The sequence below is a fragment of the Fundulus heteroclitus genome, chromosome 18 (genome assembly GCF_011125445.2).
Source record: "Fundulus heteroclitus isolate FHET01 chromosome 18, MU-UCD_Fhet_4.1, whole genome shotgun sequence".
In the NCBI taxonomy this organism is placed as follows: Eukaryota; Metazoa; Chordata; class Actinopteri; order Cyprinodontiformes; family Fundulidae; genus Fundulus; species Fundulus heteroclitus.
This window is the reverse complement of record NC_046378.1, coordinates 26,605,488-26,619,744: the sequence shown is the minus strand read 5'-3', so window position 1 is coordinate 26,619,744 and position 14,257 is coordinate 26,605,488. Positions and strand designations below refer to the sequence as shown.

Sequence of the window (14,257 nt, the reverse complement as noted above, 5' to 3'; positions counted from 1 at the left end):
GACATCATTGCTAACATGGGCTGATGTCTGGCTCGCCTTGGGGGCGTGTCTGACTTTTGTACCCAAACATGGAGCTATGACGACGAAAGCATGTTCAAGTAATGAAAGCATGTTTGAACCAATAGGAAATTTCAAACTGCAATAGCCACTGTTCAACTCTAAGAGGGCAGCAATAATACGATTGTGAAACTAAAGCCAGTTCACATATAAATGTAAAACAATTGCACAGTAACACTAAAGTAGCACTCTTAGACCCAGTTTATATCGTTCATCTGCAAAAAAAAGTTTATTTTGGGGCGAGTTACACTTTAAGTAAACTAGTTAAGCCACTACAGCGACCAAACTAAAATACATTTTACGTTGGTGTGGACAGTAATTTAAAAAGCAAACGAGGTCAGTTGGCGCTTAGTAGTAATTGAAACTTGAAAGATTACCATGGGTGCAAAAAGGGAGGATAATTTGTTTAACAAAACAAGTCTGCTGTTAGGTGGGATATTAGGTCACACATTCCCACCATACTTCAGAAACTATGCCCATAAGTATTCAGGGAGATGTGTCGTCAGAGCAGTTTGGCTCTCGTGCTTCGGACTGAATTCAGTTTTATCATCATTCTTGTGCAGAAATGCATCTACGTTCTGTCAGTCACCTCCGATAACCTTCCAACTTTCTTTTCTCTTCGCTGTTGCATGCTAGTACCATTGATCAGAAGCAAGACTAAAAGCACTCACACTGGACCGTACCACACAGAGAATGTCTGCTCGAAGCCGCCGTCATAGCCTGGTTCCCAGGACACATTAGCAGAGGTCGTTGAGGGCAATACGTGGATATTGCCAGGAGCGTGTGGGCTGGTGCCTGAGTGTTTTTTTTTTTCCAGAAACACAGACATAGTGAGAACAAAAATATTACATTTTAAAAAAATCTATATCATTTTAACGTGATACCCTGGGTTTTTAGGAAGATAACATCAATACAAATCCTTCAGTTGCAGTTTCTATTACGGAAACACATTGTATAATGTGATGCTGCCTGAGATTGCTACCAGCCAGAGGTCAAGTTCATCCCACCCACCTGACAGCTGTGCAGTGTGGCCCGAATCCAGTTACTTCTCACTGAGATTAAGGCTAGACCTGAACGTGGCCAGAGGAGCACAGCTGTCTGTGCCACCCTGTGACCCCCATGTCAGCTGATGGCTGGTCACATACATGGATGCTGCCAGCTGGGCCACAGGAGGATAGGTGCAGAGGGAGCAGACAGGCAAACAAACAGCAGACTTTCTGACCTGCTCACCTCAATACTACGACTAGAAAAAAATACTCTGACATGTGGAAGTTAATGGCACGCAATTAGATAACAAAGTGTTGTGATTTATTGCTTCTGGAATTTAAAAAATAACTGAGGCTTGGTCCAAGTTTTTAACTTTTGGTCAGATCCAACTGAGCAGCTCACCTCTGTTCAGTGGCCTTAGCTAAGAAGCTAAAATATATAATATAACAAAAATATTAATATAATTAGATAGATAGATAGATAGATAGATAGATAGATAGATAGATAGATAGATAGATAGATAGATAGATAGATAGATAGATAGATAGATAGATAGATAGATAGATGCTTTGTTTGTGAAAATGACCGCTGACTTTATTCAATTGACCAAATAGCATCGACTGAATTTATATAGCACTTTTCCAGTCATACCAGCCTCTCAAATTGCTCTACACCAGAGCCACATTCGCCCAATTGCACTCACAGATGTGCACAAATCCATGCACTGATATGCAGATCGCTGTGGGCAACTTGAGATTAAGTGCCTTGCCCAGGGGCACATCGACATGAAGTAGGAGGAAGCTGCCCCAACTTTCGGGTTGCAATACGACTCCCCACTGAGCCACAGTCAGCTCATGCACAAAGACGAATATTTTTGTGACGCTTAACTACACTGGCTTTATTCATCTTACGTGAACACAGCGAATTGTAAGGGCATGTTGTGTAGAAGAACACAGTAAAAGTTTGCCAGTGGCAAGACTCCCAATGTGAAGGAAGGAGAAAGCCCAAGTTTTGAACCCTGAGATAAAAATGCATTTGACCTCCATTACCTTTACCCTCTCTGTGAGTTAAACTAAACTTGCAATAAACCATTTATTTCTACATTGTATGTGCAGAAAGGTGTTTTAAAATTTGACAAATGTATTCATTTAATATTATCCGTAGACCAGAATGTCAAATCATGTGACAGCTATGTTTATTATAAAGTTTATCTTAATTGCGAGAGGTTATGGTAAGCATTGCGATGATGAATAAAACCCTCGGCTGGAAGTGGGTGTAAGGACACCAAAATGATATAAAAAGTGCCTAATTGATTTATTAAATTAACATGACTAATTGGTTAAAAAAAATCCGCAAACAATATCATCTCTAGGCTTGCAGAATTTCAGAGTATATGTTAATCTTTGTAAATCACTTCAGTTAAATTAAGAGTAAGAAGATGGTTTGTTCAATAACTCAGAAGAAAAAGGCTGTAGGATGGGAAAGCTGTAAAGGATCACACTTTATCCGCATAAAACCATTTCAGATACTTTAAAATTGTACGTCACATGAGCGAGGCTCGCTTTAAATTTGTACACATGACTCAAATCACAGTCAAAGTAGGAGCACCGCAAACTCAAAATAACTGCAATGATGTTTGTGAGCAAACTGAGAGCGCTGTGAGGATTTAGCAGTACCGATGACTAGAATACGTGTGCTGGCAGTGATGCTTGTGACCACATTGGTGGCTACACACTCCCACTCTCCATGGTCCTCCTTGCTGAGGGACAGAAACTGTAAGCTGCCACTGGGTAGGATGTTGTGCTTACTTCTGCTTGGCTTCCCCACCTTTAATTGACAGGAAAATTACAGCACCATGGTCAAGCAGCGGGGGCAAATAAAACATTTTGTGCATAACAGGTAAAGATAAAAACAGATAAAAGAGTTTCTTTCAGTATATATATAAGGGTTGGCGTTATTCCACAATACCTTTCTCCAGGTGATGGTTGGTATATCGGGGTCTCCAGAAGCAGCACAAGGGATTACTAGTTCTCTCCCAGCCTCCTGGCGGTACTCCCCCCCAGGCCTCACATTAAAGTAAGGGGGATCCTTGATAAATACACACAAGCGGCCATTATGCAGTTGTGGGATCAGAAACAAGCAGAAACTGAAGAAGGGACACAACAACGTGAGGAAAAAGGTGTACCTTTAGCACCAAAGTAGCAGGGGGGGACATGCCCATGGTACCCAGGGCGTTGTAAGGCACACAGGTGTAGGTGCCCAGGGAGTCTTCTGTGGCCTCCGCCACCCGGATGCTTCCATCTGGCGTCAGGCTCCAACCGGGGTACTACAAGAGAAGAGGGCACCTAAAAGGCAAGTTTCCACTGGGTGTTCCTGAACTCTCAGGGAGGGTCCCATCTAAATGTTTTTGAACTGCACAAAAAACACAATATCCCCACGATTAAAGCTATAGTTGGCAATTCTGTACAGAAACACTTTTTTGTTATGCTAGGTGAAATTGTCCTTACATCCTGGGAGTAATTAGTACATTATGTATTCAGAAAAGGGAAAGAAAAAGAATTGATCTCTGTGAGACCCTCTGACCAATCCCTGCCATTCGGTCCAAATGGCAGGAAATGGTCCTGCCCGCGCCCCCCTTCGTTCCTTGAGTTTCAGGGGTATCACTTTATCTATGGGTTGTCCCACGTACCAATCATTGTGATGTGCTCACGTAACACCAATGTGCATGCATGCTCCTTGCTTGTTTCTTCTTGCTGGCTGCTCATGTGCCCTTCTAATGTTTATTTATCCAGTTAGCTTCTGTGTTGGCTATTCGGTGCAGCATCACTGTTCTCAGCGTATACTTCGAAAAGGTCTGAGAGTTGCAAGAAGCAAACTCTCTTACAAGTTTATGAAAGGAAGAGAAAGAAATAAATAAAACCTGAGTGTATTTGGGAGATTTTTCACGTGATCCCCCTAAGAAGCGATAAGATGGTCTCACGCATGCGCAGTTATTCAAAAAGTGGCTTATATGTGTCGTACTTACATTAATGGAAAAATCAAAGACTCTACCTTTAACAGAGATGTTTAGACCAGATGAACGAGGAGTGGCTTTTTGTTAAATGAAAACTAACCTTCAACATACACATAATGGATAATAGTTGTGAGTCAAAATGAATCTTGTGGAGGTGGAAAGATGTTTCTTAAGTCCTTTGCTGTAATTGTAAATTCCAAGTAAAATTGCAGAAGTCATTTTAAGTTCAATAGGTTATTTATAGCTATTAGTTTTTACACTACATTTATGCATCAATTTTAATTTACAGGTTCTTTGGAGCAAGGGCATTTACAATGATTGTTACCGTACATTATATTGCTGGAAAGGTTAGGGTCCAGTTATACAGGCGGATCTTACTTTCACATAGATACTAAACAACGCTTAACTCAAAACAGACGTCACACACAAAAAAATGCTCAAGAAACTTGAAACTGAAAATCTTAAGGTTTCAATTCAGCCATCAGCAGAACAGGATTAATATTCTGAGGTCTGACTTGGCCAAAAAGAAGACCCAAACCATCCATGGCTCACAAGAGATGAACCGACCAACTGGCTAATGAACACAAATAACCGATTTTCTGCTTGAATGACCTTAGCTGTGGTTGGCCAGTCACAAACAAAAACTAGGATCTTTTTTTTTCCCCATCACTCAACTCAACATAAAGGCATGAACAACAGCCCTCTTCAGTTTGGAAGCTGATACCAACATACAGTCATTCAGACTGGGAGTTAGACTTAAACGTATGATGACATAGATCCATAGTTTGGTCATGTTAAGGTGTCTGCTTCTGTGATGGAACATGCTGGAATTGGAAAGGTAACAAACAATCTGCAGTTTGCCAATATACCTAATTACGCTAATTAAGCTCCCTGCTAGCAGAAGGAGCTAAAGACACTTTGAAACATCACCTTGATAATACCGTCTTGTTTTAAAAGAAAAGTAGTCGTGTTTATTTTTGGAGCTTTGTAGAGGCCACGACTGTCTCTTTAATACCATGCCACCTTGAATCTATTCCTGATACATAAGAGTTCATAAATGTCCCAACAGGAAGGCTCCTGTATAGCTGCAATAAAAAAGGTGAAAGGATGTTTCAAGAATTAAGCAATTCTAGCAGGAAATCCAACTTTTTTTCCTCAGAAGTGTCGCGTTGAACACAGCTGATATCTGATCTGAATACATCTTATAGAAAAACATGTATTACAGCGCGGTTTTATGTTTTGAGGCATGTAAAAAAAGAATAAACTTAGCAAGCTACGATTTGTCTTATAAAAGAGACGACTTAGATATTCTCTGATTCCTTCTTTGTTGTGATTAATTTGTAAAGAAGCCTCTGTGTCATGAACTGCTGGATTTACAGTATTAGCAGGTTTTTTTTAGTGATGTCAACAGAGAAGGCTTCATAACCCCGTCCTACATTTGAGAAATTGATAGTTCTTTAAAGCTAGAGTTGGTAATCCTGTTCAGAAACACTTTTTTTATACTGGGCAAAGTCTTCCTTCCATCCTGAAAGTAGTTAATGCATTATATATTCCGAAAAAGGAATCTCCTGTGGGAGCTGCAGGCCTGTAAAAACTCTAACCAATCCCTGCCGTTCGGAGTTTTGGTCCTGCTCTCACCCTCCTCTGTCCCTCAAGTTCTGGGGGTATCACCTTATCTATTGGTTGTTCCACATGCCAATCATTCTGCAGCTCACATAACGCCATGGTGTGAGCTCATTGCTTGTTAGTTTCCTCTTGCTGGCTGCGCATGCGCACCTCTAAGGTTTATGTATTTATGGTTTAGCTTAGTGGCTAGGTTAGCGGTTAGCCGTTCATCGTAGCTCCGCTGCTCCCGCCGTAGCCTTTGAACATGGCTGACAGTCGCAAAAAGCAAACCACGGACAAGTTTATGAGTAAAAGAGGATGGCCGCAGTTGGAAGAAATAAGGCAAGGATGGATGTGGTAGATTTTTTTCATGCAATCTCCCTGAGGAGCATAACACCAAGGTAAGACGGCCTTGCACATGCACATTTATTCAAGAAGGGAATTGGGGAAACTTCTGAAAAAAAAAACGCCCACTCCACCTTTAACAGTGATTGGAATAAACTAATACTCCAATCTACAGGCCACAGCTTTACAGAACTGTAGGCCATTGAATATTTTACTGGTGGTAATCTAATACCATCATCTGGGCACCAGATATTTAGATATAAATTAAAAATATTGAAGGGCCAGATTTTTTATGACATAAACTAGCACATTGACAGGTAGGTGGTTTTATTTTTCTGCTCATCACAGATTTGGTAAGATTCATATGGCGGTATTAAGAGTATAATCGCTCAAACCTCACTATGCAGATGAGTTTTCTAATCGTTTTTAGAGCATCATTTAGAAAACTGTTTTCAAAACAAAAGGTTGCCAATGGTTTTCAAATTATATTTTAAATTATAAAAAGCATATGAAAGCTTGTTATATATGAGCTTTATAGCAACATTTTTCTCAAATGTGGCTAACACTATAGAAGATTCAGTTTTGTTCTTTAAAAATAATATATTTTATAACATGGTAACATAAATTAAGCAGAAGAGTTTTGAATGTTACCCCCTTTTATTTTCAATAGAAAAGCAGTCCTGGTTGCATCAATTGAAAACTAGAACAAAAGCTCTGAGCGTTCATTTTGACAACAAATAAGAGATCTTCCTTGTAAATTGAAGCAGATGTTCCTCAATAGAAAATATGTCCTATGTTAGCAGTTACTGTACATCAGGGTGGAGTACCGCAGCACAGTCATGGGTTGTGACAGAAGAGACTGACCTTTTCTACTCTGAGTGGGTAGCCATCTTTCTCCCACTTCACTGATGTCACAGGTGGGTTGGCGTCCACAGGGCAGCGGATGATACCTGGCAGTTTCCGTGGTACGTAGATGACTGGGGGCATGTTGATCACTCGGGCAGGGTCTGAACATTAATTGTGGTCTGAATTACATATTTTTAGGGCAAATCTATGCAGAAAAACTGATGGATGGGAGTTTTTAAGCGGGACAAGTGTAAAAAAGCATTTATCCAGAAGACCGAAGAAACAACAGCAAATGTGAATCCATATAAGACAAACTCACTAAAACAGATATGCACAACCATATTTGGAGTCCGGAGCGTCACAGGAAATAATCACTGGATGTTTTTTATTCAAAATGTAATATATGCAAACACAATATAGACTGAGCACATTTGCTGCAAAGATTATCTATACAGGAAACATGGAGCTATGTTGAAGTAGACAAGCGAGGAGGGCAGATTTCTCCTCACCCACCAACAGTGTTCTCTGCTTTAGAAATATTTTCTGTCCTAGCTCCATAAAACAAATTCAATCTTTGATCTTCAGTAAGGAACAAAGCCAAACCGAGGGACGAGGACAGCATAATGACTCATATTTTGATAGGGAAGTATTTAACTGTAACTGCAGCCTGATTGTGTAGCCCGGCTTTAAATTTGCAGTTCTTAACAGAAATAAAGAAATGTCTTACTGCTACAATTCAGTTTTGTTTATTTCGATTCATGGTAACTTTAATTCTCCAAAATCGGCGACATTTTGTACATGGAAATTTCCCAGGCACGCAGGGAACATGAAAGGAGTCCTGAAAGGGGAATTAGTTGAAGTGAAGATTAGGTGGCAGCAGGCAGAAGTGTTCAGACACTGAATATGCCTGACGTGGGGAAGCTTTACAGCCTGTGAAATGTGCAAAATAATGTCCCTGCTTGCACAATAAAGCATTTATTGCTATTTCTGCTATCCAAAAAAACGTTTACACCGTATGAATATTTCGGCAACGTGCACCTGAATTTGTCTTTTGAGTGCACTTGCTCGCTAAAAAGGAAAAAGAAAAAGGAGGATTCTCAAGCAATCCCCGTCGTATAAAAGCATGTTTTTTGCATCCAGGACTCTTTGTGGTCGCGCCGCTTGCAGCGCTGTGCTCTCTCGCGCTGTAACACAATAATCAATGACCAGCAAGCAACTTGGGAGTAAATTAGCTTAACGCAACATAAAGGTTGAAGATTAGATATCTTATAAATGCAGTGTAGCGCTAAAAGGCGTGGCGTTAATCTTCTCATCGGTGGCAGCTCATGCGGAGGAATTTCACTATCTCAAAACTACTGGGACCAAAAATGCATGAAGAGAAGGGGGGTAAAAAAAAAAATGGCGTCTGAGGATGAGCCCATCCAGCTCAAGGCACAAGAAGGAGGTGAAGGGGTGAGGGGTAATTCCACGAGGAGTATGAAAATGGCTCTGCTGCCTCCCTGTGACACGTGACCTTCAAATTTCAGAGGGATGCTCCCGGATTCAGTCAAGGGGCCTGCCAAAGACTACAGCCTCCATGCCGCCGCCTTCTCTTCACACACACGGCTCGCCCTGCCACCTCCCCGCCCCTCCCCCCCCCTCCGCACGGTTGCCACAGTAACACTCACACTGAACAGTCAGGTACGCTGACGCTGACGGCGAGATGCCGAGGCTGTTGCTCGGACTGCAGGTGTACTTCCCGGCATCCTCCGGCTTGACCCGGAATATGATGAGGGTGCCGTCGATGAGGATGCGCACTCGGAGCTTCAGGTCACTGCAAGAAGAACACACATGTTCTGAGACACAGCAGGACGCGGCATACATCTGTTAAACCCCCCCCCCCCTCTTTTTTTTTTTGTCTGTGTGCTACGCTGCTTTAAAGAGCCATAAGAGAGCAGCAGAGAGTCAGAACAGCAGCCAGAGATGTGGAGAACAGAGTGTACAAAGGGAGAGATTCAAATAAATCTGCCAAATGGAACCGTCTTTACAATTTCCTGCCCGACAGTCTTTACTGTTAAAGGCACCATTCTGTCCATTTGAGGGGTATATTCTGCCTTTTTTTACATATATATTTTTATTAAAAGAACTCTCCACACAACAAAACTGACTGTCGGTCTGACTTTATTAATGGAAGACTGAACAGTGAACGACCCACACAGTTAAAACCAGATATTTACCTACACTGTGTAAAGTGACAATCTTTTTTTTCCCCCCATGGTATGATGTTAAATAAGACTAAATGTTTCCTGTGTTGGGTCAGTTAGGAGCTTTCAGAAATGATCATTCATTTTCTAAATGCCAATGTATTGAGTGAAAGGACGTTTATTATTATTAATATTATTTGATGAAATTCAGAAGTTAAATACATTTCCTTTGTAATTTGTAGAACTGAAACTGTATGTTTTAGCCATCCTTGCTCAAGTTTCTGACTATAGTTTGGAGACTGCTGTCTTCAAACACTCCATTTCAGCTCTGCCCACAAATTTATATGGTTCAGAGATCAGTGCTTTTTGTATGACCCTTTAAAAACATCGACGTTGTTGTCTTTTAGCCACTACTGTGCCGGGATTATTAGGGCCATTGTCAATTTGGAGGACTATTTGTACCCAAACCCCTAACATTCTGGCTGATGTCTTGAGATGTTGTTTGGGTATTTGAACATACCATTCCTTATGGAACCATCTATTAGGTGTAAGTGCACCAGTCGCTCCTGCTGTAAAACGTCATTCATAACACATTTATTGCCAAATCATTGATGTTTTATCCTGAATAGTATGACGTTTTTGTATTTCCATGCTGGTTATACCTGCACATAGTTGTTTGAACAGATGGGACCTTCAGGAACCGGTAAATTGTGCCCAGGATAAAATGGGGCTTGCGGAGGAACACAATTCTCCTACTAACATCTTGGCAGCGTTACACAAGCAAGCCATGTGTTTGAGGTGTTGTCTTAAAGTACATCTTCAGGTGTGCCTGCACCCAACTTCAATGTTGTGAACTAAACCACATCAGAAGCTTAAAAAGCCACCTGTGCTTTGGCAAGTTGTTTAAAGGCATTAATCTTGCGTATGTAAACTTTTGAATTTACAGAAAGTGCTAATAAATAACCTTTATTTATTTGTCTTGCCAGAATGAGAGTCTTTCTCTCATTCTGGCACTTAGAACAAGGGAATTAATTTGTTAATGCTAACTCACCAAAAACATTTATTTACTATTTAAAACCTTTTTATTGGTCCAATTTTCTAATTTTCTTACAAATATAATTTGCTATTTGTATTACCTTTAAGTGAAAACCATAATAATTATAAGGATATGCTTGAGATGTCAGAGTGAGAGTGTAAAAAATGTATATAATGCACGAGGTTTAGTTTATTAATTGATTTACTGAAATAAATGACCATAACCTTTTGATGATATTGTGACTCTTTGAGATACGACTATAAGGCTATATCTGCTCGGAGCAAAATATATGTCACTGTCAAGAAAAACTGAGAGTACAGCATTCATAAATGTTGAGCGAGTTTATTGAGACAAGATCGAAAAAACTACTGTTAACCAAGTAACTGTGAACAAATGTAGCGTGTACTTAAGTTTTTTAAGCAGATACTTGGATTCTCTTAACCCAGTTGTAGCATTGGAGTCAGATTCGGCCAAATCCTGAATGACTCTTATCAGTATCGGGTACAAACCATCTTGATCAAGACGCTCCTAGCGCAGCATACTATGTAAATATTGTAGAAGAGATGAAATGTGGTGGTGCGCTTATATACTGCAGCATGTAAGCGCAAGTGATAAAGATGGTAGAGCTTTTGGATAATATTATGAACAAATATAAATCAGCAAATGTAGTAATAAGTGCCATGTCTAATAATATTATTTATGTTCCAGCCCTCATGTCATTAATTACTGTTATCAGTCAAGCTTGCAATAGATCTGAGCACATTCAATCTATGTTTTGTAAGGGTCATAATTTAGCCAAAGGCTGGTCACAGATTCATCTATAAATATCAGCAGAAAATTCAGAAAACTGTAAATTACAAGAACACTTTCACACCCTTAATTGCTCTGTGATATCAACACCCATGCTTCATAGTCTCTGTAACCTAATATGCATACCTTATATAAGTGCACATATACCACATATTATCTGTTTATTTTCTTTCCTATCAGAAAGTAAATACTCGTGTTTCTGAGTTACAAAACATTTAATTATCTAGAAAAAGAAACAACCATTTTTTACCACACTTTCTGACATTAAATCAAACTAATGTTTTCCTAAACTAGGTCAGCTGCGATCAACAAAAGTATTTCCATTTGCCAATGGCCAGAAGTATAACTACTACTTTCCTTAAATTCCAAAGTTTACATAAATCTCCTTATTATTTGGTACAATTGTGTTTGAAACCGTGGTCAAATGTTTTTATGTTCGTTTGCCAGACACTTTAGTCCAAAGCGACTTACACAGGAGGGTATGACAAATAATTTAATATCAAAACTTACAATAAGCTAAGAAGAAGAAAGACCACTAGCCAGTCTCTGCCAGAGTTGATTGGGTGATCTAGTAGAAATAGAGTGCAGCCATAGAAGGAAGTGCAGAAAGTAAGTGCTGGGGTAGAAGACGCTTTCTGAAGAGCTGGGTCTTCAAGAGTGTCTTGAAGATAGACAATATACTGTTCTGGTAGCGATCGGTAGGTCATCCCACCATCGTGGAATGAAACGTGAAAAGAGTCTGGATTGTCTTGAGCTTAGTGCAGCCTCAAGAACGCATAAGCAACTGCGAGAGCAGTAGATAAAAGCCGAGTGAAGACCAGACACGCTACCGCAGTTTTGACCATTTGAGGAGTTTTCACAGCATAAGCTAGGGTACCGGATTAGTTAAAAATGATTAAATTTTAACTAGAACTAATAATAAGTTGAAAACAAAAACTAGCTATGTGTTGGTTTGTCTCCATCTTACACCGGTAGCATCCACTTGTTAAAAACAGGCTACGTTGAATCTTTATACCTGGCAATATATTGCATCTTGATCACGATGACAGAGAAAAAAAATGAGGAGGAAACACAGAGGTGGAGGAATAGCTGGCCGTGAGAGGTGGCTCAGTTGGGTTTCAGATATTAAAAAAGTTTTTATAAGCTAAGAAGGAGCAACGGCAGCTGAGGGAGGTGGAGTGGAAATGTCCCCTAACGCAGCAGCAGGAAGAGACTGGTTCATCTTCGGTTTCAGCTTGGTCGGGGGAAGATTCAGACACCTTGAAGCCTTTTGAATTAACTAATTAAGGGAAAATAATCATTTGAATGCCGTTCTTATATTTTCTTATATACATTTTCCAATTAACTAAAGCAATAAAGCCTCATTGAAAAAAACTCTGCCATGGAAAACAAAATCTGGTAAAATTTTGGTTGAATCCTTTATTATGAGCATCATAAGAGGGGAGATGAAAGAAAACTAGAAGCAGAGGTAATTAAGATGGCATCAGACAGAGGAGACACCAAGATATCTGGGCAGGTGGAGGAGAGGAGGAGGGTAGCAATTTTTGGCAGTAAGAGGAAAATTTAAGGAGCGTAACAGCCAAAGCGCTTAATTGTTTGTTTGCTTTTTGTTTGTTTGTTTGTTTGTTTTTACGATTAGCTGCTTCAGCTTCTAAAAAGGTGATTATGGAATTACATTTTTTATCTATAAGTTTAGGGAAGGAAAAGCTAACATATAGGTAAATTAATGATACTTTTGTTCTAAGTTAAAGAATTTAAGTTCAGCTGTACTAAAAGATCTGCAGATTTGTGAGCTGAGCTGCCAGATCAGTGTTTCAAAACCCTAAACAATATGCCTGGTGTTTATAAAACAAAATGTTTTACATGAGTAAAATTAGTGCGAATTCTCGTCTAGAAACAACCACCTCGGCTTGACACACATCATCATTTATCAGTACCACCGCTGGGCTGGGGAGAAATGCTTATCTTCTACAATGTTTTGCTATTTAGCTATAAAATTCCTCTTAGGTGCATACACTAAAACAAAAATATGAACACAGCGGTGCATCTACGCTCTAAAAAAGAGTGATCCAATACTACTGCTTGCAAAATAATGCATACCCTTTGATCTTTTTGTCATGTTCCAACTACAAACTTTCATGGCTTTTGGTGGGATTTTACGGGATCAGCCAATACAAAGTAGTGCCAAATAGTAAAGTGGAAAAAAAGCTCATTTTTAAAATTAGTTTTACAAATATACCAAAAGGTATCCCCAAAAGGTGAGCAATTCTGCTGTACAGTGAAAACAAAACAGAAATAAAGCAAAACAACTAACATAAAATCTAAATATATAAAAGCAATTTTAAACATGAAGTACATGGAAGACACATAAACACCGCACGAAAAGTGTGTAGACGTGTCAGCAACGCAGTAGTACTACACTGAAAAAATAGATCTAAAAATAAGAAATTTTTTCTTGAAATGAGAGCATGTTTCCTTGATTTGAGCAGGTAAATAAGATTATTTGCCAATGGAATAATATTTTAGCACCTAAAATAGGAACAACTCATCTCCATCATCTTTTTTCAAGTGCAGTATATCTAATTATCTTATTTTAGGGGTAAAAAGACTCATTCCATTGGCAGATAATCTTATATACCTGCTCAAATCAAGGGCAAATGCACTCATTTCAAGAAAATGTTACTTATTTTTAGTTCTCTTTTTGCAGTGTAGGTCTTAAAAGCTCATTTGAATAAACCAGCATTGATTTCAGACTTATAATGTAGCGGGTCTACAATAATATGCAACTAGCGCGGCCGTTTATTCTACATCCTGGGAGCTGCAATAGCAATTCATCTTTACATAATAGTGTCTAAAGTGTCTGTGAATATCAACTGTTAAGTGGACTTATGTTTGGACTTTGACTGGGCCATTCACACAAGTAAACGTTCTTAGATCTAAACCCTTCTTTTGTTTAGTGTTGTTGTCCTGCTAAAGAAGCGATCTTGACCCAACTCAACTGTTTTGCAGCCTCTGAGAGGTTTTCTAATAGGGTTGCCCTTTAGTTAGCTTCACTCATCTTCCCATAATCTCTGCTCAATGTCCCTGTCCCTAAACCCACACTGTAATTTCAGTGGGAGATGTGAGTTAATACATAGTACTCTTTTTGTAGTTTTGATTTGCAAATCCAATACAAAATACAGATTTTTCTTTCCACTCCAGTAACCTGCACTGGAGGTGTGTAGCGTGACAAAAAGTGGGAAAATTCACGAGGCATAAGTGTTTTTGCAGGTCACCGTATGATTATTCATGGCGCCATCACTGGAACTCCCAAAAAAAAGACTCTCAGCTCTAAATACCATCAGTGATTGGTGGATGAGCCATACCTGCAAACTT

General features: G+C 39.5%; 1 protein-coding gene across 7 annotated transcripts in view; it reads right to left on the bottom strand.

Moving 5' to 3' along the window:
* LOC105939759 (protein turtle homolog B) overlaps window positions 1-14,257 on the bottom strand; it is a 105,198-nt gene that overhangs the window by 28,366 nt on the left and 62,575 nt on the right. For all 7 annotated transcript variants that reach the window (XM_036150324.1, XM_036150325.1, XM_036150328.1 and 4 more), the window contains exons 7-12: window positions 8,521-8,666; window positions 6,872-7,014; window positions 3,230-3,370; window positions 3,013-3,132; window positions 2,721-2,871; window positions 729-852 (exon numbers count right to left, since the gene is read on the bottom strand). In XM_036150324.1, the coding sequence (XP_036006217.1) occupies window positions 729-852; window positions 2,721-2,871; window positions 3,013-3,132; window positions 3,230-3,370; window positions 6,872-7,014; window positions 8,521-8,666 (825 nt within the window). The remainder of the gene's footprint in view (window positions 1-728; window positions 853-2,720; window positions 2,872-3,012; window positions 3,133-3,229; window positions 3,371-6,871; window positions 7,015-8,520; window positions 8,667-14,257) is intronic.